General features: G+C 37.7%; 1 protein-coding gene across 1 annotated transcript in view; it reads left to right on the forward strand.

Moving 5' to 3' along the window:
- Positions 1-22,612, forward strand: part of LOC131585866 (ras and Rab interactor 3-like) — a 156,518-nt gene that overhangs the window by 69,408 nt on the left and 64,498 nt on the right. The window contains exons 13-19 of the mRNA XM_058852518.1: positions 5,995-6,161; positions 7,610-7,724; positions 9,834-9,946; positions 10,569-10,634; positions 12,197-12,346; positions 12,659-12,680; positions 22,249-22,393. Of these exons, the coding sequence (XP_058708501.1) occupies positions 5,995-6,161; positions 7,610-7,724; positions 9,834-9,946; positions 10,569-10,634; positions 12,197-12,346; positions 12,659-12,680; positions 22,249-22,393 (778 nt within the window). The remainder of the gene's footprint in view (positions 1-5,994; positions 6,162-7,609; positions 7,725-9,833; positions 9,947-10,568; positions 10,635-12,196; positions 12,347-12,658; positions 12,681-22,248; positions 22,394-22,612) is intronic.

Genomic DNA, 22,612 nt, shown 5'->3' on the forward strand with positions numbered 1-22,612 from the left:
ATGTAACAGGACGAGTTATTGTTCAGCTGTTTCACCTCAAGGAACTTCCTGGACTGGATGTAAAATTTTGATCTAAAATTCCTTAGTATGTTTCTTCTTCATTAACCTAATGTTAATGTCTAATTGTTATTGAATCTTTGCGAACATTTAACACTCACAACATCCTTTGGGAAGGAGCTTCATGATTTTGTGAAGAACCTTTTATTTACTTTGAACCTGGCTCCTCCTCGCTTCACTTCATGTCTTCCATTACTGGAAACATGGTGGACAAACCCAGAGTACCTCACTTGAACACTCAGGATGCTGTAGCTCTTAGAAAACAAAGTTAAAACATAGGAAATAAAGCAGGCCAAAATCCAGCCAAGTCTAACAAGATATGGGGAGTACCTCTCTTCAGTTATATCTTATTTTTGCTGAGTGTTGTCTTGCGTAAGCCTATTGTAACTCTGAGAGTAAAGCTTGTTTCTGTGTACTGGAGCAAACTCTTTTTTGTAGACCAGTTTTTGCTGTAGCAAAACTGTATTTCAGAGAAAATTATTGGCATGAATCCAAATATTCAAAGTGTGGTAGAGGCACAGGCTGAAAATAGAAATCTGAGTTGTTTTGGACAGATTCACGGTCTGGAACTTGTATTCTGGAAAATGAAACTTCCGAGAAGAGTATCAGTAGGTTGAAAAATAGTCTGTTTTGAATGAGGATGAGAAGTAAAACCTTGGTATTTTCCAAAGGGAAAAAAAAAAAAAAAGTTTCCAAAGGTCTGTTGCAGGAGAACTGCAATAAAAATATTTTAATATGTCTGGTGCCCACTTGAAAGGATGATAAAGGCTTGAGTCTTTTTGGATACTGTTTTACACACTGCATAGACTTTTTCTAGTGTGCTCATACAGAGATTCTCTTGCCTCCACAATTTATAGGGTAATATATATGAGCTGAAATCAATAAGAATTTTCCAAGAAGATGGAGGGTTAGCTGCTGTGTTAGTTTTCCTAATGAAAAATTGAAAGCCATTTTCTAACAATTTTTTATGTTGTTTTACAACAGACATTTTTCTGTGGAAAATAATTCTGATGGAAAATTCACAATAGATCTAGATTGTTGTATCTGTTTCAGTTGTTTCTATATTGAGTACGATGCTTGGGAGAAAAATTTGTATTTCTCTGTTGTGTTTTGAGTACTGCACATGACTAGAAATTAATTAAGTTTTCAGATTGTCTAATTTACTTATATTCAAGTTTTCCAATCAGTTTGAGCTCTGATGAACATCATTTTCTAATAGAAATTTACTTGCTGTGTAGGTTATTACAAAGCTCCTAGTGTAGAGGTACATGTGTTACTTTAACACATTTTCGGGTTGAGAACTGAATTGATATTGATAATAATATGTGGGTGTAAATTCATCTTTATAAATACAAAGCTTAATTAGAACCAAGGGGACAGGTGTTTGGAAAATCATTTTTAATTGGAGAAAAAACAAGTGGGGTTTTTTTGTTTGTTTGGTTGAGGTTTGTCCTTCCCAAATGAAAAATGATAGAAAGATTTAAAAAGATAAAAAAGGAATTAAAAAAAAAATAGAAATTAAGTGAAGCATGAAAAAAGTTTGCAACCATAATCTTTTTAGGCAAGCCTGGATATGCTGCATTTTCACTCTAAGTTTACCATCAACAAAAAAATCCTGGAAAAACAGCAATGGATAGTAAACTTCAGAAAGCCTTTCTCATTTCAATTAGGGAATACTTTTCCTAGTTTTCAAGTTATCTTAAGTAAGAGATTTATATGAAATCACAAACAGCTCCTATGTGCCAATTAGATTCATGTCTTTCAGGGATGAAAATTTCAGTCAGCTCTAGTCATTGCTTCTTTCACTTGGGAAGGTTTGGCATGTTCTGAAGTAACTAATGTATGGAGCTGAGATCTGTGCTTGGCTGACATGCTTTTAAGGGGAAAACTAAGTGGGAAAGCTATCAAATTTAACTAACTGCAGTAACTTAGATGTGATTCCTGATGGTGTAGTTACAGACTCCACTCTATTCAAACTTGAAGTTTTTTCTCTCCAGCTTATTTACTAGGATATGTGGGCTGTCTGCACTATGTGCCTTTGGAAATTCTGTTTCAGACTAGCTCTAGCTTAGTCCTGTGGACAAAATGCCCATTATTACTTGGAGCACTTTTAATTCTGTGCCTCTGGTACAGCTTTATACCAAGGGAATGTTACGGGTGTGATACAAGGCTGCTCGGTGTTGCAGGCTAAAATAAAGTAAATTGAAAGCACAAAGTGGGGTCAATCAGTACATTTACTTCAAGAGTACACTTCTGATCTAAAGGTGAACACAAATGTCGTTTCACACTTTTATACTGAGCTGCTCTCAGCTCTCTGAGTGTTGCAAATAGGCCTCTGTTTTTTCTGTAAGATATGCTTTCCTTAGCACCTTAAGGAAACACTTGTTTCTTCTCAGTGCTGTGATGTGTGTTGCTGTCTTTGTTCACCAGGACACTATCTGTATGTGAAAGTAATTATTATGAGCATAATATCTGGAAAGATGACTAGTCCAGGAATGTATTGAAAATTAGCAGAGCTCTTTGTTGTAAGGCTGCCACTTCATTTTCAGAAACATTGTAATCAAGCTCTTTTGTAATGATACCTCTCTGAAATACTTGGCATGCTTGGTTTCCAAATATCTGTGGAAACAGAAAAAATGGATGTATGAAGTAGTGAAAACAACTCCTTGCAAAAAACCCCTCATCTTCTTGTTTTACAGCAGAGTGATGTGAACAGCATGTAGATCAGTGTTGCTTTCTGTAATAAAGCAATATTCTTTCATTATTGTGGGGAGGGGGGGGCAAAATGCACCTTTCCTTGGTTGTGTGGGTTGCTGCAGGAGCCTTTAAACCCAGGGCTCACAGGAGTGGGTGGTACCACTGTTAAAACAACTGTGCTGGGGTCTTGTAATGGGACAGAACAGCTGTGTATTGAATAATGGCCTAAATGAGAATGATCATTTTCTTCCTTACAGATGTACTAGGGAGCTACTCAACAGTTGTAGAACAATTTGTCATGAGCTATAAGCATACTTCACTTCAACATCTTAATCATTAAATCTTTTTAATTATTATTATTTTAGAGTGGGTGGTCAAAACCAAAACAACAGAATGGCAAAATAAGTACCTTTAAAAATAGCTGAAAAAAAATACTTTGCATCTTCAAGCTGCGTATTGATTGTGCATTCATCTAAGCCAGGTGAAATGAATAAAGTCATCAGTTTCCTGAGGAAATAGTCTCACGTCTTTGAGGTTGCTGCTAAATGTACTTAAAGTCTTAAAAAACTGCCAAGTTACAGCATAAGAGCAGACTTCTTCAGCCCTGTGCACAAGCACAAGTTCCATGAGTAGTAGGAGCTGAATAAAGGCCTGAGGTATAACCAAGGCCAGATATACTTAAGGCTTTACATAAAAATTTACAAAAGCTAGAAAACCAAAATACAAAAGAGAAGCCAGTGCAGAATGTGTCAAGTAAGCTGCTTTGGCCGTGGTGGTTCTGAACTGTTGCAGGCTAACTGGAAATGGCCACTCGGCTTCTCTTGTTGACCCAGCAAACCCCAGAATTACACACTGCTGTTCCCTAAAGCCTCGAGCCTAGCTGCCATGTAATGAATGCAAATGTCGCTCCCACAAACCATCCAGCTAAGCAGTTTCAACTCAAGACATTGTGTGGGTAAAACATCACCACTAATAGAGCCAGGAATTTTAATCTGACACACATCCATTCAAACTCAGCAAAGATAATGGAAAGGCAAGTCCTCCCCCTCTAGTACTTAGGTTTTCCTGGAAATGAGCAAACATAGCTGTGCCAGTGGTAAGGCACTATGTGTTCTCAGTTAAGCATTTGTTTGAGTAATTCAGCGTACTAAACAGGATCCCAGACAAGATGCATATTCCCCAGCAGAGGCTCTATTTGTTCTTAAGGCAATTCTGTTTCTTTTATTTATGTTATGAAAAGAGAAATGGGACTGCCTGTGTGTAGCAGCACCAAAGTCAGTCAGATTACACCCACACAGATCAGATATGGATCCATCATTTTTTCAATAATCCACTGACCCTGCACTTGGAATTACGTGCTGAGGATATTACTGGCCTAGGCCATGCAGATTTGTTGGACTATGAACCAAGCTTAGCAATGTGAGTACACAGAGTACAAATTAACTATCTGGGAGTCTTTGAGTAATCCACACTATGACAAATTAAGCAGGAGGGGGTGTAAATTACAATAGGATATTTTGTAGAATATTTACAGCCTTGTTAACAATTAAAAAGTGAGCCGAGAAGTGTCATTTCCTGGATAGAATAGGTAAAAGGTAACTGTTTTAAAAAACATCTGTGCAGAAGTATATGTAAGCAGAGAGAAAAAGGTTTTTCCTGTAAAATCTGTAATAGATCCTCAGTGACATGTGAAAGTCTAGAATTAGAAATGACCCTGGGGCACTTCAGTAGTTTTATGTATTAGAAGTTCCACAGCCACAAGCTATAAATGGGAATAAAGAGCAAAGCTTAGTTTAAGAATTTCTGATGAGTTGATGGCATTTCAAAATTCACAAGGAGATCTCAAGTTAGAAAGCTGTTTCATAACTCAAGCAAGAAAATTTAGTTCTAGAATATATACAAAAGCAAGTGCATAAAATCTTACATTTGGACTCAACAAGTTGAATTAGCCTCATAAATTATAAAAGTATTATTAATTTTAAAATGTTAAATATTAAATTTCATTGCATTCTGGTGCACATTGGTCCAGAGGACTGAGTTCAATCCGATTAAAATCACTAACAAAAATTCCTGTTAAACACATCTTAATTCCCAAAGTCATTGCTGAAAGAAGGTTACTGGTGAAATTGGTAGGAGCTGGTTAGTAACTGTTCCTTATAATGTAGCTAAATAACTTCACTGGAAGATGTACCTGATAATTTCCTTCAATGTGATCAGTGATTTTATTCAAAACAAGATATTTTAGTAGATCTCAAGCATAGCATTATGAGTTAGTGATGGAAACCCCTACTTAATTCTGGCAACATTCTAACATGATGTAAAGAGAGCCCAAGCCAAAATGGCCACGATGTTGGTTGTGATAGTCTGACTTAGCCTGATAGACTAATTTGTCATCCCACTTGCAGGATGCCTCATGAACTGTATAAATAATACCCCATTTACTTATGGCTCAGTTAAAAAATAGTTCTGTTGTATGTGTTGAGATTACATTTGCAATAATGTAAATTTTAAACAAATTAAAGTTGTCTTCCAGTCTTAAGTGATGATAGTTCTTGGGTATTTCTCACCAGTTGATTTCAGAGAGCTGTACAAGGGAAGTCACTACCTTGTTTCCTTTTCCAGAAGATTTCTTTTACCATGTCAAGGTGGTGTTGTAAGCAGATAGGGAGACTTAACAAATCTAGATCTTTTAAGTATCAGTTTATTTAAACCTCTGCCCAAGTTAGAACAATGATGCATATGAAAAAAAATTGCCGTGGGTTGCCAAGACACATAGGTTGGGTCTTGTGCTTCTGTTTTCTGTTGCTGCACAGAATGTACAAGTTATTTTCACCACTTGGATTTTGGTATTTCTATTAACGTGTCAAGGTGGGGTTTTTTGCTTGGTTGGTTTTGTTGCTGGGGTTTTTTTTTTAGTTCTGGATTAGTAGTAATACAGTTGGAAGAGCAACAAACCTGACTTAATTTTGGTATTTATATTAGCCATGATTTTAAATAATTTTAATTCCTCTATGGACTTTCATAGATCTTGGCGGGCTTAATTGTAAGAAGATTCTGGATGAGCATGCAGAACTTGGCTGAAAGTGACAAGGCCAAGTATAGTTGAAAGGTACCCTGGAAACTGAGCTGATCTGCACGATGTAAACATCCTTCTGGGATCATCTGCTCTGCTCAGAGAGGTGCAACTGAGCCTGGGATAGTGATGGGAACGCTAAACTGTTTCTTTCCTTTGTCCTGCAGATGGAAAAATGAACAAAATTAAATGGCTTTTGACATGGCCATTGATATTCGTGCTCTTTACCACAATTCCAAACTGCAGCAAACCACGCTGGGAGAAGTGCTTTATGCTGACCTTCATCTTGTCTACTCTCTGGATTGCCTTGTTCTCCTACTTCATGGTGTGGATGGTAAGTGTATGAGCATGACTCCATAGTGAGTGAAATCTCAAAGTATGTAAAAATCTTCTGTGCATTTGTTAAAGAAAAGCATGTAATTGTAGTGCAGTCTCTTCAACTCATACAATAATAATTACAATTTTAGCTTTTTACTGCTTTTTTTTTCTGCAGAAATAATTGGGCCTTTACTGTATAGGGCACAATACAATACAGGAGGGTAGTGGAGAACATCTCTACTTTCCTCAAATGCCTGTCAGATATTTGAAAACCCCTTTATATTTCCTCTCATGAAAGATTGTGTTTTCTATATACTTTTTGCAATTTTCTGTATAATTTTTACTTTGTAAAACAATCCTCTAAAATAGACTGTTAGAGGATTGTCTAACAGTCTGTTGTCTAAGAAATTAATTTCCCAGCCAAAGCCACACATTTGTATCTTATGTCCTTTGGAAGGTCATACTCTGTACCTTGGTTCCATATATAGACATTCTCTTCACAAGTGAGAGAGGTGCTCATTAAGGCTGCAGCCTGTACTACTTTAAGAGGCAGCTGGACTATAGTACATTGTTACCTCTCTCAGCAAGAGAATCATGCTGACTTCTATTCCTGGGTTTCTGCTTGCCCCTGAAGATAAGGTTTGTCAGTGAGTTCCTAAAATACACATTTTCTTTAGTGAAGGGTCCAATTTTCCTCATGTGATAGACTGGAAAACTATTTCAAGGAAACAACAGATAACCTAGAAGACTTCCATCCTTAGCAGTCTCAGCAGGGAAACAGCTGTCCTGGTTCAGTCTTCTCGCTCTCACAAGCCTGTTTCCTTTTCAGCTGCCTTTTCTTGATGTTTTATCAGCCCTCTTTGGATGTTCCAGCTAAATACAGTTCCCTGTCCTTTCTAAGAACCCTGCTTCAGCCTTCAGTGATTGCCTAAGCTCTTTTCAAGATGCATCTGGAATATCAGGGGACAATATAACCAGACCTGCTCACTTCAGGATTATATGAGAAGTCATGCAAAAAACTAGTTCCTTCTTTATGTGTTAGGTTATAATAAGTTATTTATATCCCTGCCACTATATTGCAGTATAATATTGGTTGCAGTCCTTTTGAGAATAGAACCAGTGAGAATCCTGCCATTTGTGGAAACAAAAAAAAACCCCCAAACTCACAGATTGTGTTGTATCTTCTTAAAACAGCAGCATGTCATGTTAGAACAGCAAGAGGTAGAGATTTTGTTTGTCCACAGAATGTTGAATAAGACCCAAGGTCCTTTTCCTATGCAGAGGGCTGATATTAGGCTGGTTATTCCATAAGTATTTAATTTGCAGAAATGGATGAGTATTCTGAGTTTATTCCTGTTAGAGTCCACACCAGAAATCAAAGTTAAGAGTATGCCACAACTGTATTGGAATGAGGAGACTTTCTAAACATGGTAAGTTAATGTACCTTCCTTCCTCCTTGTTCAGGTGACTGTGATTGGATACACCCTTGGGATACCAGATGTGATCATGGGCATTACTTTCCTGGCTGCAGGAACAAGCGTCCCAGACTGCATGGCCAGCTTAATAGTGGCAAGACAAGGTACTGTGTCTGCTGAGGGATAACTGCAATCTTACATATGTGCTCTGTGATCTGCTTCCTCCATACACACAAATTGTCAGTGCAGTTTTATAATTTTATTTTCATTTTTACTGTTTCAGTACCTCATTAAAAGCCAAAAAAGTTTGCTAATTATTGTGAACCAAAAAATTATCTTTTGCTTATTTGGACAGGGCATTCCATAGGGTAACTCAGCCTCAGATGTCTCATGCATGGTATGTATCAGTCAGGGTAAAAGGACAAAAGTCATAGGCAAAACTAGAATATCAGCTATTTAAAACTACATTGAAGAATGTATGCTGACCAGAACTTCTCCATGTAAAACTTGTACTGATTTCTAGAAGACCTCTCAAATCCAAGGAAGTGAAGTTTGAGAGGATCTGGCAGAAGTGGCGTTGCTCTAGGCAGAGTTCTCATCCAAATGCAGACCTCTTTCCCACTGGAACATATGAATAGCTGCACTGGAAAGAGTTTTAGATGACTGACATCTGCATCCTCCTCAGCTGTCCATTTGAAATTTTCAAAGGCTTTCTCATTTATATTTAAATTCTTTTTAAGTTTCTTTGTTTCTTCTTTTTAATTTGTAAAATGCTGGTAGCAGCATCCCTTTCTGTTGTTAGAAAAACATTAGAGCTGACAGTGTAATCCTCTGTACAGTAGTAGAATAAGAAAAAGACCTAATTTTATTATTTTCCACTATTTCAATTCCCATAGCCTTTCTTTTTTTGTAAGATAATGATATCTCCAGCACACATCATTGGGCAAACAACAAGGGCTTTGCAGTGATAAATTAAGTACTCAAAAGCCCCACCTCTGTAATTTGAGATGGGAGTAGTGCTGTTAAATGCTGCTTGCTTGAAAAGTGTTATATATTTAAAGTATATAATCTTCCATGTTGCTTTATTTGTTATGTGCAAAATATTCTCACAAGAACAGTACAACAAATTATTCAGAATTATTATGGAACTGCCTTCCTACTAAATTAATTTTGCACGTGTATTAATTAAAGTGAGCAGGTTTTTTCAAGAGCTAGGAAAATGTTACATTTTTAAATTAACAATCTGCTTCTTTAGATTAGTTCTTCTGTTGTACTAGACAAAAATACTGCAAAGGTTGTTTGCTCTGAAAGTTAAGGTAAGCACTAGATTAACAAAAAGGGGCCCAATGCCCTTAAAGACAGTACAGGGAATTTGCAGTGCTTGAATTCAAGAGAGTTGTTCACTAACAGAAAGCAGACAGGTATAGATGGACCATAATTTGGATCCAAAGAATTACCTTTCAGCAGCTTCCTGCTAGAAGGTCATGTGTTTATGGTATAGTAGTGCCTGTCTCCACTCTGTTTACTCTGAAACTATTTCTGGGACATATCCCATTTATGTCAGAGTTCCTGTTCTTTTCAGTTCCTTCCTTTCCAGTATTCACTTAGTGGAAGTGATTCAATAGTTAGGCCAGTTAGGTCTAAGAGAAGTTAGCAGGGACAAAGAATTTTGCCTTCCTCAGATCCACTGACACTGGTGCAGAATTAGATGCCAGCCAGTGGTGAGCATTAGAAGTAGATTTTGCAAAATATCTAGATACTTTACCACAATTTACCTTTCTTTTCCTTTCCTGTAGAATTTTATTGTTGTTGATTAAGCTCCATGGAAGTGCATAATGTCATTGGTTATGATATGCATAATAACTGGTTATTTTCAGGATCTCCTTTCATTCACATGAGATAAAGGTCACATATCCACATACTAAATCCAGTACATAATCTTCAGGTTCCCTGTGGCTGCAGGCTACTTAGAACAAGACTTTTGACATAGTCCTCAGGTGCTGCATGGATACCACAGACCCTGCAAAGGCTTTGCAAGAAACAAGGAGGATGTAGCTGGAGTGAGCAATTTTTGCACATTTTTTTCAAAGTCAGGCTGATGTTATGGAAATTGCCTGCCTACCTCAGACACTGTGACCACTTCAAGGGCGTTTGGACGATCATTCAGATCATTCAGATCATTCCCCTTTAGTTTCCTCCAGTTCACAGAGTAATGGCCATATACTTTGACTTTATTAAAGAGTTGGTTTTTGTTGTTTCTTTTTCCTCTACAGGCCTTGGTGACATGGCAGTATCCAATACAGTAGGGAGCAATGTCTTTGACATTCTGGTGGGACTTGGTGTTCCATGGGGTTTGCAGACCATGGCAATCGACTATGGATCAACTGTATGTATACTTGGCAAATCTTTAATTTGCACCTTTATTCTATTTTTAAAAAATCCTAAAAAGAAAGCATGCAAATAGAATGCAAATAGAATAAATTTAAAACCAACCTGTTGATCATGTTATTAGTTACTAAATAAGGCGTTATTTCTTTGACAAGGAAGCCAGTTAAGGAAGCAATTCTTCTTCCACAAGCTGCAGTTAATTTCCAGTTTGTCAACTGGAGTATATGACACTGTGTAGCAGAATACTATTGCTATGGATGGTTCATGGCTCTATCATTCTCTTCCTACACAACTTCCAGTAAACTTGTCTCCATGTGTCTTAGCATTTTTGTCACTAAATCAGAATAACAGCATATCTCCCTCTTCTGAGGATTTTGAACATAAAATTTGTTATAAATACTCACTTCTTTTTTAATGGAGATGGGATTACTTTACATTCAGTTTGATTCCTTAATCTTCCCATTCTTCATTAGGATACATCTGTTACGGATTTGTGTAATTTAAAATACGTAAGGCGCTATTCAAAACAGAAGGTGGACTTTAAATCAGTAAATTGATTTTTGATCTCCAAAGCGCAGTTATATGGTCAGCATTTTAAAAGTCTTTTCTGATTTCCACAGGTTAAAATAAACAGCAAAGGATTGGTTTATTCAGTTGCACTTCTGCTAGGATCAGTGGCACTTACTGTAAGTATTAGAGCATCTACAAATATTTCAGTTTGAAAATACTTCTTAGGTATTTACATGTTCCAGAAGGATAAAATAGAAATACTTAGCATTGATGCTTGTAAAGTATCATTCTTCTAGCAATACCATGAGTTGAAGAGCTACCATTGTACTCAGTGAGGAATGAAATCTGACATTTGGCGCAGGAGATGCTGGATATGTGTAGGTCCCATGGATTTCAGTGGCAGTGTTGAAACTGTTGAATCCAATAGTACTTCTGTGGTCCTGTGTCCATACCCCCAGACTGTCGATGCTGAGACAAGACCTAGTGTGCTTCATCATCCTTTGTCCCTGTCTCTGATTTCCAAAACCAGCCAAAATAGAGTGCTGTAGCCTAAACCCTTAATGAAGACTAGTCTGTGAGGACTGTGAACCCCAGGACTTGGAAGAGGCATGCTAAATGTCACTCAGCATAAGACACCATTGTAACACATGACTTCTTAAGGTGAAACAATAATTCTGTTTGAAAAGTCAATTTTGCTGGTACTTAAGGTCTGATCCTGCTTGACTCCCAGGGAACGCTCTGTAGGAAGAATCAAATCAGGTGTAAGGAATCAAAAAGGTATAAAAATATCCACTTATACTAACATCTTTCACTGACTGCCTGTGTAGGCTTTGTAGACGAGGTGGTCACCACTGGACATTTCACACTGTTGCATGACTGAGTCTTACAAAGCTTCACATCACCTGTGCATGTCTTAAGCGATAGAATGACCAGGGCTGTTCACTCTCCTACTAACTTCCTAATCTATAAGGTGTGAGAACGTGTTCTTTTCATTTCTAATCCCCAGCCTGCCATACTGCACAGTGCCTGTGAAACAGCACTGGTGTTCTGTAGACATTTGTATCTGGTGTTGCTGCATGCATATTGTTAATCAGCACTTTGGGAAAAAATGGGAGGATTATCAGAGGTGTTACTGTGCTAGCCTTTCATGTGTTTCTGAAGAGTCCTTTTGTAGCAGAAGCCAGATCACCTGAATATTAGGCATCCATTACTGTCTCATTTGCTCTGCTGAGTACCCTGATTTGCACAGACCCTCCCACAGCAAACTCAGTGGAAAGCTTTGAGCAAAATAAATAATAATTCAGATGCACTGAACACCATGGAAAATAGAAAATAGATGCCTTCATGAGGACTTCACTGCTTTGCTACCTGTAACTTGTAACCCCTTAATTCTGGAGCTCAGCAGATAAGCAAGCAGAACACCTCTTCTGAAGCTGTTGAAAAGAATAGTCATTAAGTGCTGGTGTACTACTGGGACATAAAGGATTTGCAGAGCAACATTTGAGGGAGGGACATTAATTTAGTTTAGTATATTGAATATTTTGTAAAACAGTCACAGGACAACTGAGACTTAGGACAGTCAATAATGTATTTTGCCTTTCAATCTATAAAAGACCAAGAATATATTTTTTGTCTTCCTGCAAGACCTCTATTTCAAAAGACTCATTTTTAGCTTATAATGGTTGTTTCCAAAAGTCGCCTTCAGAACTTAATTAACTGACACTCTGTTTGCTTGCAGGTGTTTGGAATCCATATAAATAAGTGGAAACTTGACAGGAAGTTAGGCATCTACGTGTTGCTTCTATATGCTATTTTCCTGTGTTTATCTATAATGATAGAGTTCAATGTCTTCACCTTTGTCAACTTCCCTATGTGCCGAGAAGAACTTTAAACCACAGCAAGGAGAGAGACTGAAATTCTTCTGATTGCACATGATGTAAATGACAGGAGGCATTTCACATTTCTACCTTCTTTCCATCAGTAATTTGAATGTCATTCCTGCTTAATCAGCTAACGAGCACTTTTACCTATATGGAAGGAAAGCATACCTTTCTTTCGACATGCTAGCTGAAGGCTACCAAAGCATTTTCCTCATCTTTGGATATTGCTGCCCTGTCATAAAGCTACATGGATCTTACACAGAACTCTAGAAGGACCCATTTCTGGGCATTCTGTTGTGGTTTTCATTCTCCTTTTGCAGACAATCAACCACCACCATCAAGGTTAGCAAGAGGATGGGAGAAAAATCTTTATAGTTCTTTTGGTTTTGACATTTACTTTCCATGGAAGGATTAGAGGCAAGTTCAGAACCTTTCTTGGCTCAGTCAGAATATTTGAACTACGGGACCAGAAAGTCCAAGACACATATCCATGGCATGCACTGTTGAGGATCATTTCCCCCTTCAAGTGCTCTGCTTATAGAGAAGCTGCACTGACAGTTTTTGATGGCAGTGTTGGATATTTATCACTCTGTTCAATGAACAATGTGGCAGAGAAAGAAGAGGAAATGGTTGTATGTTGTATCACTTGTGATGATGCACACTAGAAGTCAGAGTAACTGCATACTGAAGAGAATTTACATGCAGAAATTCATACTTGAAAAATGTTTTATTGTTTATGAGGAATGCTGTATACATAGATATAAACTGACATTCGTGGAATATTACACCACAAGAAAAACTTTGCATTGGCCATTGTAAGCCCATTGTGTAAATTTAGAAGAAACTAAAGAAATAAAATATAACTGGGTGCTCAGTAACTATCAGTTATTGTTATCAGCTGGGAGTAGTACCTGAACATAATCTAGACTTTTTGACAACAAAACCCACTCTGATTATGATTTGGTTTGATTCAGTTTGATTGGTGGGAGGAAGAAGCTTATTTCATCAGTCAAGAAGCTGGTGTATTCTTCACCATTTTTTCTTATTCCCAGAAGCTTAATGAAGATGAATGTCTGACACAGAGCAGTGCAGATAAGAGTCACCCTGACAAAAGCAAGTCTGTCAAGAGAATATGGTCCTTGATTTGATTGCATGCAGGTTTTGAAGCATGATATACTTCTTTTTAACCCCAAGTAGAAGCCAAGTTTTGGTATCCTTTCTACCAGCATAAATCTGATGTAAGGAATTACTCTGGGAATAATTGACAGCTAGATCCAGCCCAGAGTATTAAAACAGCAAGTAACATTCCACATTTTAGCAGTGATATAATTGTAAATCACTGAGACAGCATATTTTGAATTGCTACTAAACTTTAAAAATATTTTGAAGCTGTATGTGAATGATCACATAAAGTTTCTAAAGAAGCACAGTCACCTTTATACGTAGATTTTTAAAATTTTTTAATGTTTATAAGCCAAACCAAACGTATCAACTAATAGTTGATGTGTTTTTAAATATATTAATATTTTCCATTAAGACTATATATAAAAAATTGTGTCAATGAGAATATACTATAAAAACTAAGCAAATAAGCACTTACTCAGAAAGTTCCTTCTTTTGACACATGTGAAAATCATTATGTTTAGCCATCTGACACGCAGAATACTGTTTACACCAGGCAATGAGTTTACAATTAAAACTATTTTAAAAATTATTTTAGGATAAATTAAAGAGTGTATGCATTGGTGGTGTATTTTTTAAGAATTGGGTCCATTCAATGTGATCCTAAAGAGAAAAAGAGCAACACATTTACTTGCTTTACATTTTGTTACAAATGTCAGTATTAGTATCCATTTAGGGTTTCTTACCTTAATTAAATAGTTGTGTCGTTAAACTAAGAACTAAAGATGGACACAAATACAGCATTACTAAAATGCTTTATTGAATAGGCAAGAATGGCATTAAACACTTTTTATCTCAAGTATGCCAATGACCCCATTTCCAGGCATTCACAACATTTTTGTTGCAGTATAAAGCTGAGGAGATGGAATTCATGTTCATGTCTTCTGTTGCCGAAAGGCTGTGAAAAAGCAGGATACTGCTGCATCACTGTAGGAATATCCCTCTCTAGTCTTACTCTCCCCCCTGCTGTCTTTCAGGAGGACAGTTTACTGCTGAAAGTCCGGTGATGGCTTAGATATGAGACTGAAATGAGCAGAGAAATAGACTGAGTAAATGGGTTTTTTCCCTATATTCTGTTTTTGTGATCTTGGAGAACTGTATCCAAGCAAAGATTTGCTCTCCTGTGCACAGTTCAGGCAGCTCAGTTGTCTTTACATAATAGAAGAGTACTTCCAAAGTCTGGTTTTGAATGTGTAGTGATCAGCTGAGTTGACAGGGATGAGGGCATCAAAGTTTATAGGGACAGATCTAAAAAATTACACTATACCTTCATATTTCTGAGCCAGGCAACTTTAGAAGAGTATGGGCACCATTTTTTTCCGTAGCAGCCGACTCTCAGCGCAAATATGCATGAACTTTGTTTGCTAATTCCGTAAGTCCTTCACACATCATTTACAATTACTCTGCCTAATCTGAATATCACCTGCTCCAGAAAACCAGTGTTGTGTTTTGGCAAGAAAGAGTCTCAGCATCCAGAATAACCACAGCCAATGTGTGGCTGGTTCCTGTCATCTACAACTCTCCCTGAAATATAAACTTACTTCAGGACAATTTATATTGAATTCTAATGCTGCATTCCATGGGGTGTTCTCATCTGCATCTACTGCTATGAGATAAGAATCATGCCATGCTTATCATTATAAATAACATTAGTGGGATTCTCCTTTGACACCACCACATGACCAAGGATGTATTGTTTGCCAAAGAATTATGAGATACTGTGTCAGTGATTTGATGACAAATAATCATATGAAGTACTTGAAGAAGCTGAGTAGTCCTTGCCCATATGCTAAAATAAACAGTTATACACTAAGCTGTGCAGGTAAACTGAATGGTCCAAGAAAGATCTGATGGACAAATTGTTGGATTGCAGATAAGCCCACATCAGAATGTATCAGTAATTCAGGAGGCTGTTGCCGAGTAATAACAGACTAGTGCCTTTCAAATGTATTAAAAAAACCCAAGAAAGCAACAAAAAAACATTAGCTTTTGTGGTCAGGAAACCATTAAAAATTTGCCATTTTCTAGTAAAGAAAAGGAATGATTTGTGCTTGACTCTCCCCTGTTAGCACAGTTCTATACTGCAGCTGTTCAGATTGTATTTATCAAATTTTGTAGCCATTTTGTTTCATTAACCATTGCAAAAGTTAGCTGGCTGAGTTTGGAATGTATGTCACAATGTTCTGTAAGTTAATGTTCAGCTCAAGAGTGAAAAGAAAGCTGGTGGATGTGAGAGAGAAAACTGTTAGTGTGATCTGAAATTTGCCAGCATACTAACACTGAAAAGTAACACAACTCAGAAAAAGATACCCCATATCCAGCAAAGCTTAACTTCAGTAGGTTTGATTCCATTTTAAAGCTAAGCATCTATCCAAGTGCCTTGCTGGATTGTGTCCTAAGATGACAGTGGAGCATGGTTTCTGGGCTTTTTATCATAATCAGTTCTTTGCATGTTCTATTGGTTTTGTAGTCTAAAGATTTTACTTCTTAAATTAAAAGGTTTGACCAGAATCTGTGGACTTCTGCTCTGCTGATACCATTTTGAATTTCCACTCTTGTAAACAAGAGAACTTGTTCCTTGTCTCAGACTTCTCAATTGTGTAGCTGCCCTTATGTATGAGCAGGATCAAAACTGAGGTACAGCTGGCCAAGGAGGGCTTTTAGCAGCTCTTTTGTGCTGCAGCTGCCCTGGAGTAGCACAGTCCCACATGGACCCATGGAGTGTAATCATGTCTGTAGCAAGGAACTGGGAGTGTTTCCATTGAGTTCAGCATGTTTGATTCCATTTCTTTACCATAACAATTGTACTGCATTATAAAGTATTGCTTGAGTAAAGATTTCAAGCTCAGGATCTGCACATCTAAATCTAAGAAGCTGCAGATATAGTTATCTTAATGTCTCTTTGATGGTCTAAGGGCTTCTCTCTGGGCTGAAGTCTAGCCTAGAAGAACACCTTAAGTCTTCCCAGGTACAGGTAGAGCATAGTCAACCATCTTTCTCCTGGCTCAGTCTTCAGTGTGCCAATTTTATTTTGTTTTTATTATGCTTGCTGCAGCTGTAACAGACAAAGTTTGCTTCTAGTTTTAGATTATATTTGTAAACTTTCTGTCAACATGTAAACAAATGGTCAAAGTCTACTAATCTAATACTTAGCAATTATAGAGAAGATTCTCTTCTGTCTTGTATTTCCCTTGTGAGTCTGCTTTAATTACACTTGTTTCTATTATGTGTTTGCTCTAGTTGCACAAATGCCTCATGAGTTTTGTCTTCCTTTCTTGGATTTCTTGCAATTGTAATGCCTTTTTCTTGTGTCCCACTGTTAGTTGGTTTTGGTAGAGTTCTTTAAGCTGTAGAAATACTGTCTGATTATTCATGCCAAGGAAAGATCAGACATTATGTAATATGAAACAGACACTAAAATAACTCTGATAGCCAGGTGAAACCAAAGAATCTTCCTAATTGAAGTATATCACCTTGGAGCATAATGTTCTGATTAATCTCTCTGTTATTTGTGTTTAAACATTCAGAAGAAAATTTCTGCAGCTCATGCATTTGCTGCACAATTTTCTTTCTATTTCCATGAGTTTGCCACATTTTTCATTTTGTTGGGTGGTGAGATTTATGTGATCATTACACAGGTAAATGACAGAGTTTAGTTACAGCAATTCTGTACCAAACCCATTATTATTCCCTTGAACCATTTGGAAAAGTCTGTATGCAAGTGATCAATGTTCTGCTGAAGAAGAGAATATTCAACTGATGTGTGCATTCCAGTTTCTGACCTACCATGTACATGTTTAAAAACCTCCTTTTGAATAACTTGAGCATACACTTTTCTCACATTTTCCCACGTGTGAGGTCCTGATGGTTTTTCCCCAGGGAAGTCTGTGAAATCCTGTACATGCCTCTCACATGAGATGTGTGTAGCTGCATCTCCACAGGTCAAGATGGGTAGTGACAGTGGCAGTTCACTCATCACACAGATTCTGCTTGCACTGTCTGAAAGAAATTAATAATTACGGGAAATTACCATTTGGGTATTTTCTTAGAAGAATTGCGAGTTGGAATTTAGTCCTATTTTTCTTTTTCACTTGCACAAAGAATGTAAGCGATCATTGCTGTCCTATCACTGAGATGGTCTTGATAAACTTGATGGACAAATAAAGATTGGTTTATAGCACTAGGCATAGTAATAAATTCTAAAGGTATCAGAATATCTGAAAATCAGACAGATATAATCTCTAGAAATATTAATAACATCTGAGATGCTTCATTTCAGAGGGTTTCTGCAGAAAGATTATGGTCTTTATTCATATACCAGTTATGTATGCAAAGAAAACATGTAAATCTGCTTCCCCAGCAACAAATGTGTTTCAAATTGCTGTTACTGCAGCAAAGTTATGACCAAATTCTTGCCTTCACATTCTTGGGAGTGGTGCCAGTATTCATTAATGTCCTGGTAGTTGGCACAAATTAGTATCAGTGGAACTGAGCATAGAATTTGGCTCACGGTATCTTCTCCATTGCAAGAAATTATTTGAAATCATTTACGGTCACTAAAATAACTTCTGAACCTTTTAAAAACCCGTGTTTCATACTTGCAGGCATTTGCAATGCACCCTTCAGAGGTGCAATACCTCTTTAAATATTATGAAAACTTTCTAGAACTGCTTACTTTGAAAACAGAAAGGGATGGGTTTATAAACTGTAAATAACAGAAATCTCTCATGTTACTTATTTTTTCAATGACTGTGACCTTATGCACTGTGAATGCTCTGTGATATGGGGTCCATTGTACAGATAAATATGTCATGAAATCCAAATGGATTTAATGTGATAATTTGTTACAAAATGGTGGCATGATATTTGATTATTTTTGTTGTGAGAATTTTAAAAAATAGTTAACTCAGCATTTATAAAGATTATAGCAGTCAGTATTATAATGCACTATATAAAAATATGTACACTATCAATAAATTATATAAACAAGAGTGCTTGCTGGGTTTTTTTCTCATATGGTTAGTAGATGTGAAACATTCTCATATACATTGTTGATAATCTAAACTTTCAGGACCCAAATAGGATGTGTGCCTAGACCTTTTTGGTGAAATCTGGACCCTGCTGAACTGTGACAGAAGGCCCACATTCTGGGTATTCTAGGGAGTATCGCCTGGATCAAGCCATTATTTGGAGTTAAGTGTATTGGTTTGATTTGCAGCAATTCTGAAACACACGATTTGCTTTTTTGGGGCTAGAAAACTGACTTTGCTGAGAACACAGTTTGCTGTACTGAGGCACTGATCCAGAAGCAATTCTGGCAGCCTCAGAAAAACCCCCAATGAGGAGCATTTTGGCTGCCTCATCCTGTGGTGTGTGGGTGTCCAGCAGGTTCACACTGAGTGCTGCATGCTGATGAGAGGCTGGAAATAAGGTCCAAAGGCCACACAGTGCTACTTTCCTTTCCCAGTTCCCTAGGCGCTGGAGAGATCCCTTAGCCTTGATTGCCCATTTCCAGCATCCCTGTAGTCAACCTCAGGGTGTATGGAGGCTCCTGGTACATTGGATATTGTCTGTGGCACAGTCTGTGCTGGGATTAGGAAAAGCTTTAAATGCAGTTCTTGGGAAAAGAGGAGCAGAGAGTTCATTTACTTCATCTCTTGGCCTGGTGTATTAACAGTTTTATTAGACAAGAGTCTTCTCATGAATACTCCTAGCCAGTTTACTTCCAGGAGGTGCAAGTTAAAACAAAGCTTGATCTTTTTCTTAAGCATTGTGCACAAGACTGGAATCCTTACTGCTGTATAAACCTGGCATTAGCCGCTCTGGGCTTTTGTGCATCTACAGAAAAGTCTTACAGAAGTGGAGAAAAAGGATATTCTGCATTCTCTGAATTTTGCAAAAATTTCATTCTGTGGTGTATGCTAGGCTAAATTTTTCTAAGCTGGGGAAAGAAGAAGATTCCTTCTTATACACAGAATTAACTTTTAAAAATCAGAATCTGAATGTGAAAAGTGCCTCTTCATTTAATCTTTCCATCCTTGACACGGTGACCCATCATGTTATGTAATAGGCTCTATAAAAGGCACATAATCTATGGATTAGTGACACAATAGGCATGACAGTTCCTAAGGGCTCCTATCATAGGCCATATTATTGATGCAGCCATTCCCTACTGTATGGAAAGCAGAATTGTCATGTAATCTGGGCATATTCTGAAAGCCCTTTATTGTAGCTCAAGTGCTCATTGTACTTAATGGCTTCCCCCGTAAGCCATTTTTAAACCTTTCCAACCCAGCTGCACAAAACTACAAAAAAGGGCTGCAGGATGCTGTGGCTTAAGATGGAAAGGGTGAATCAGTGCTAGAAGAGACATGAATTCCTCCCATTTGGCTTGGATTTGTAACAGAGCAATGTCAGTTTGAAGTAACTGGATATTATTTTGTCATTTAGCTTTTGTGTAATTGTTTTCTTCCAAAGCCTGACTCTAGAACATGTTGTCACATACTCAACCTGTCAAATCTCCAGCTCAAAGACACCTAGTAAAGCTTTGACAAAATTTGTCTTCTTTTTCACATTTTAAATATTTTACAGATATACTGAGTATTTTGAAGAAAATATGTGACTTTTAAAATTAAATTTGATCAATATCTTTAACAAAAAAATTTCAAAACTTCAAATTTCTGAAACTGCATTTTTACATTGGAAATATGAAAGATTTCACTCAAATAACATGAAACTGAGATAACACCAAAATACTGGAATTTTGTATTTTTGCCCTGTTTTCCTGGACCTTTTTAATAGTTACAGTAATTTTTTTTCTTCCTCCATAAAGATATAATTGGAATTGTCTAACTCTGTTGTGTTCTGCATTTGCAAAATCTTAGGTCTTTGCCTAGGATGGCTACCTATTTGTGTAAACAGTTTTGTCTGTGTGAGTAGGTCCATGCAAGGCAGCACAACTTTGCAGTTTTTTGTCTCAGCAAATCTTATTTACCAGCAGAGCAAGGGCAAATGCTGAGTGGGCCTGTCCCTGCTGAACTGCGGGGGAGGGAAGTGGAAACTGGGGTAGTTGGATTTGTGTGATGCACGTAGGAGATTGTTGTCATGCCAATACCTGAGGTGCATTTCAAAGGTGCCCAGTTGGTGAATAAATCTAGAAGATTTTTTTTTTTTGGGACCTCTGAGCCCAGAAACCACAGAATGATTCAGAGCTGAGATCTGGCAAGTCTGCAGTAAGGGATGAGTGAATTGCAGCCAACCAGTTTGCCTAAGACGACTAAATTTTTCATTGAGTGAGTTTGTCACTGCCTGAAAATGACTCCAGAAGCTGGAGCAAGGAGATCCTTAATATAGTAGAAAAGAGCATTACAAGATACAGTAGGTGAAAATTTAAACTTAGATAAGGCAAAAAATCAGGTGTGAATTTAAATAATATCAGCAATTAAGCACTAACATACCTTACTTAGAAGGGTTGTGAATTTTCAATCATACAGTCTTTCAGTAAGGCTCTTTCTAAGATAACAGACTTTCTAACATAAATCCTTGTAAAAAATAGAAGACAAATTTCCTAATGCAAACTGAAGTTACTCTTCACTTAAAAAAAAAGAAAAAATTTTGTCTTTTGTTATATTGCAGGTGTGACTTGGTGATGGTAAAAGTTCCCCTGACTCTCTCTGTGTTCTACACTGAGGTCTAGTTTCCCTCTTGCCAATACACTGACAGCTCCCTGGCATTTGCATTTCTGCTGTGGACTGTGTGGCGCTGTCTATTTTATGGAAAGCTGAAAAATTGCTTCTAAAGATAAAAGGGGCAAAAAGTTACTTTTGTCTCCCACTCCATTCCATGCAATTGCTTTTCTCCACCTCCTCTTTTCACTTCTGCTGTACTTTTTGCATAATGTATTCTCCTAACATCAAATACTTCTGGAGCAACAGGGCTGCCAGACAGGAGTGCCAGCAGCCCTGTGTGGCAGCACATCTGTCAGCCCCCACAGCTGGTGTGTGTTTGGTTGGGTTTCCTGCACAGCAAAGCCTCGATCACTTCAGTAAGTGCAGGTCCAGCGTGCGCTGAGCCCGACAGGAGCTTCCCCGCGTGGATAGCTGTTCATTTGCCAGCAGTCACACAACCTGATCGTCAGCTTTTGCTTTAACTGGGAATGCATTTGCACAGCTGTCCTCTGCCAGTGTAAGACATTTCGTTTTCTCAGGTCCTGTGTAAATATAAAGGTTTCCAAGCCCCATCTGGTTCCAGTTACTCAAGCAGTAGAAATACACATGCTTCAGGAATTTGCAGACTGAGACTTACTGCTTTGCTGCCTTACAAAATCCTTTACAAAGTTCACTGTGCTCCATTGCCTCCTGATATACCTGTAGTCTGTAAAGTGATTTCCTCTGAAACTTACTTAGGTTAGAGAAACAGTTGAAAGTCTCAGACCCTTCTTTCTAAGAAGGTTAACTTGCCTGCACTACTAAATATGGCTTTATAACACACACACACTCACACACACACACACCCTTGACCACCAAAGACTGCCTCTTCCTGAAATCCCCCGTTCATATAAATACAGGAAGTAGAAATAAGAGAGGCTAAAATCGGATCTTCTTGGTAGTTTGCTTTCATTTCAGTGCTTGTTTAGTCCTCTACTCTCTGATACTACTGAGCCTGAAGGTGGTTTTAAACATCTTCCCCCTCACGCCCTTGAAATACCATCTTCAGTACAAAACCTGAGGATGTGGAAGTTCTGCTCAGCGATGGGAAGGAATTGCTTTTCTGACCAAGGAACTCTCGAGCCACTGTGATACAGAAAGTGACTTAAAGTTTGCTGTAATGATGAAAACATCAGCAGGAGAGAAGGAAGCCAGGGATGACACAGGGTAAGTCCTGAATCTTTAGTGACTCTTCATTTTAAAAACTGTTGCTTTCTTTTTCCTACTTAACAAAGAGTTCTCGGCTGCATTTGTGAGCTGACTGCTGAGTTACTAGTTACACAGTCACAATGGTGAGGCATGACTCTGTTGTAATTTACAGTATTTCCTTTAACTGACATGTTCCAGCTAAAAACTGCAGTGCCTTTATTTAGCTTGAACCTTAGC

Source organism: Poecile atricapillus, chromosome 1 (genome assembly GCF_030490865.1).
Source record: "Poecile atricapillus isolate bPoeAtr1 chromosome 1, bPoeAtr1.hap1, whole genome shotgun sequence".
In the NCBI taxonomy this organism is placed as follows: Eukaryota; Metazoa; Chordata; class Aves; order Passeriformes; family Paridae; genus Poecile; species Poecile atricapillus.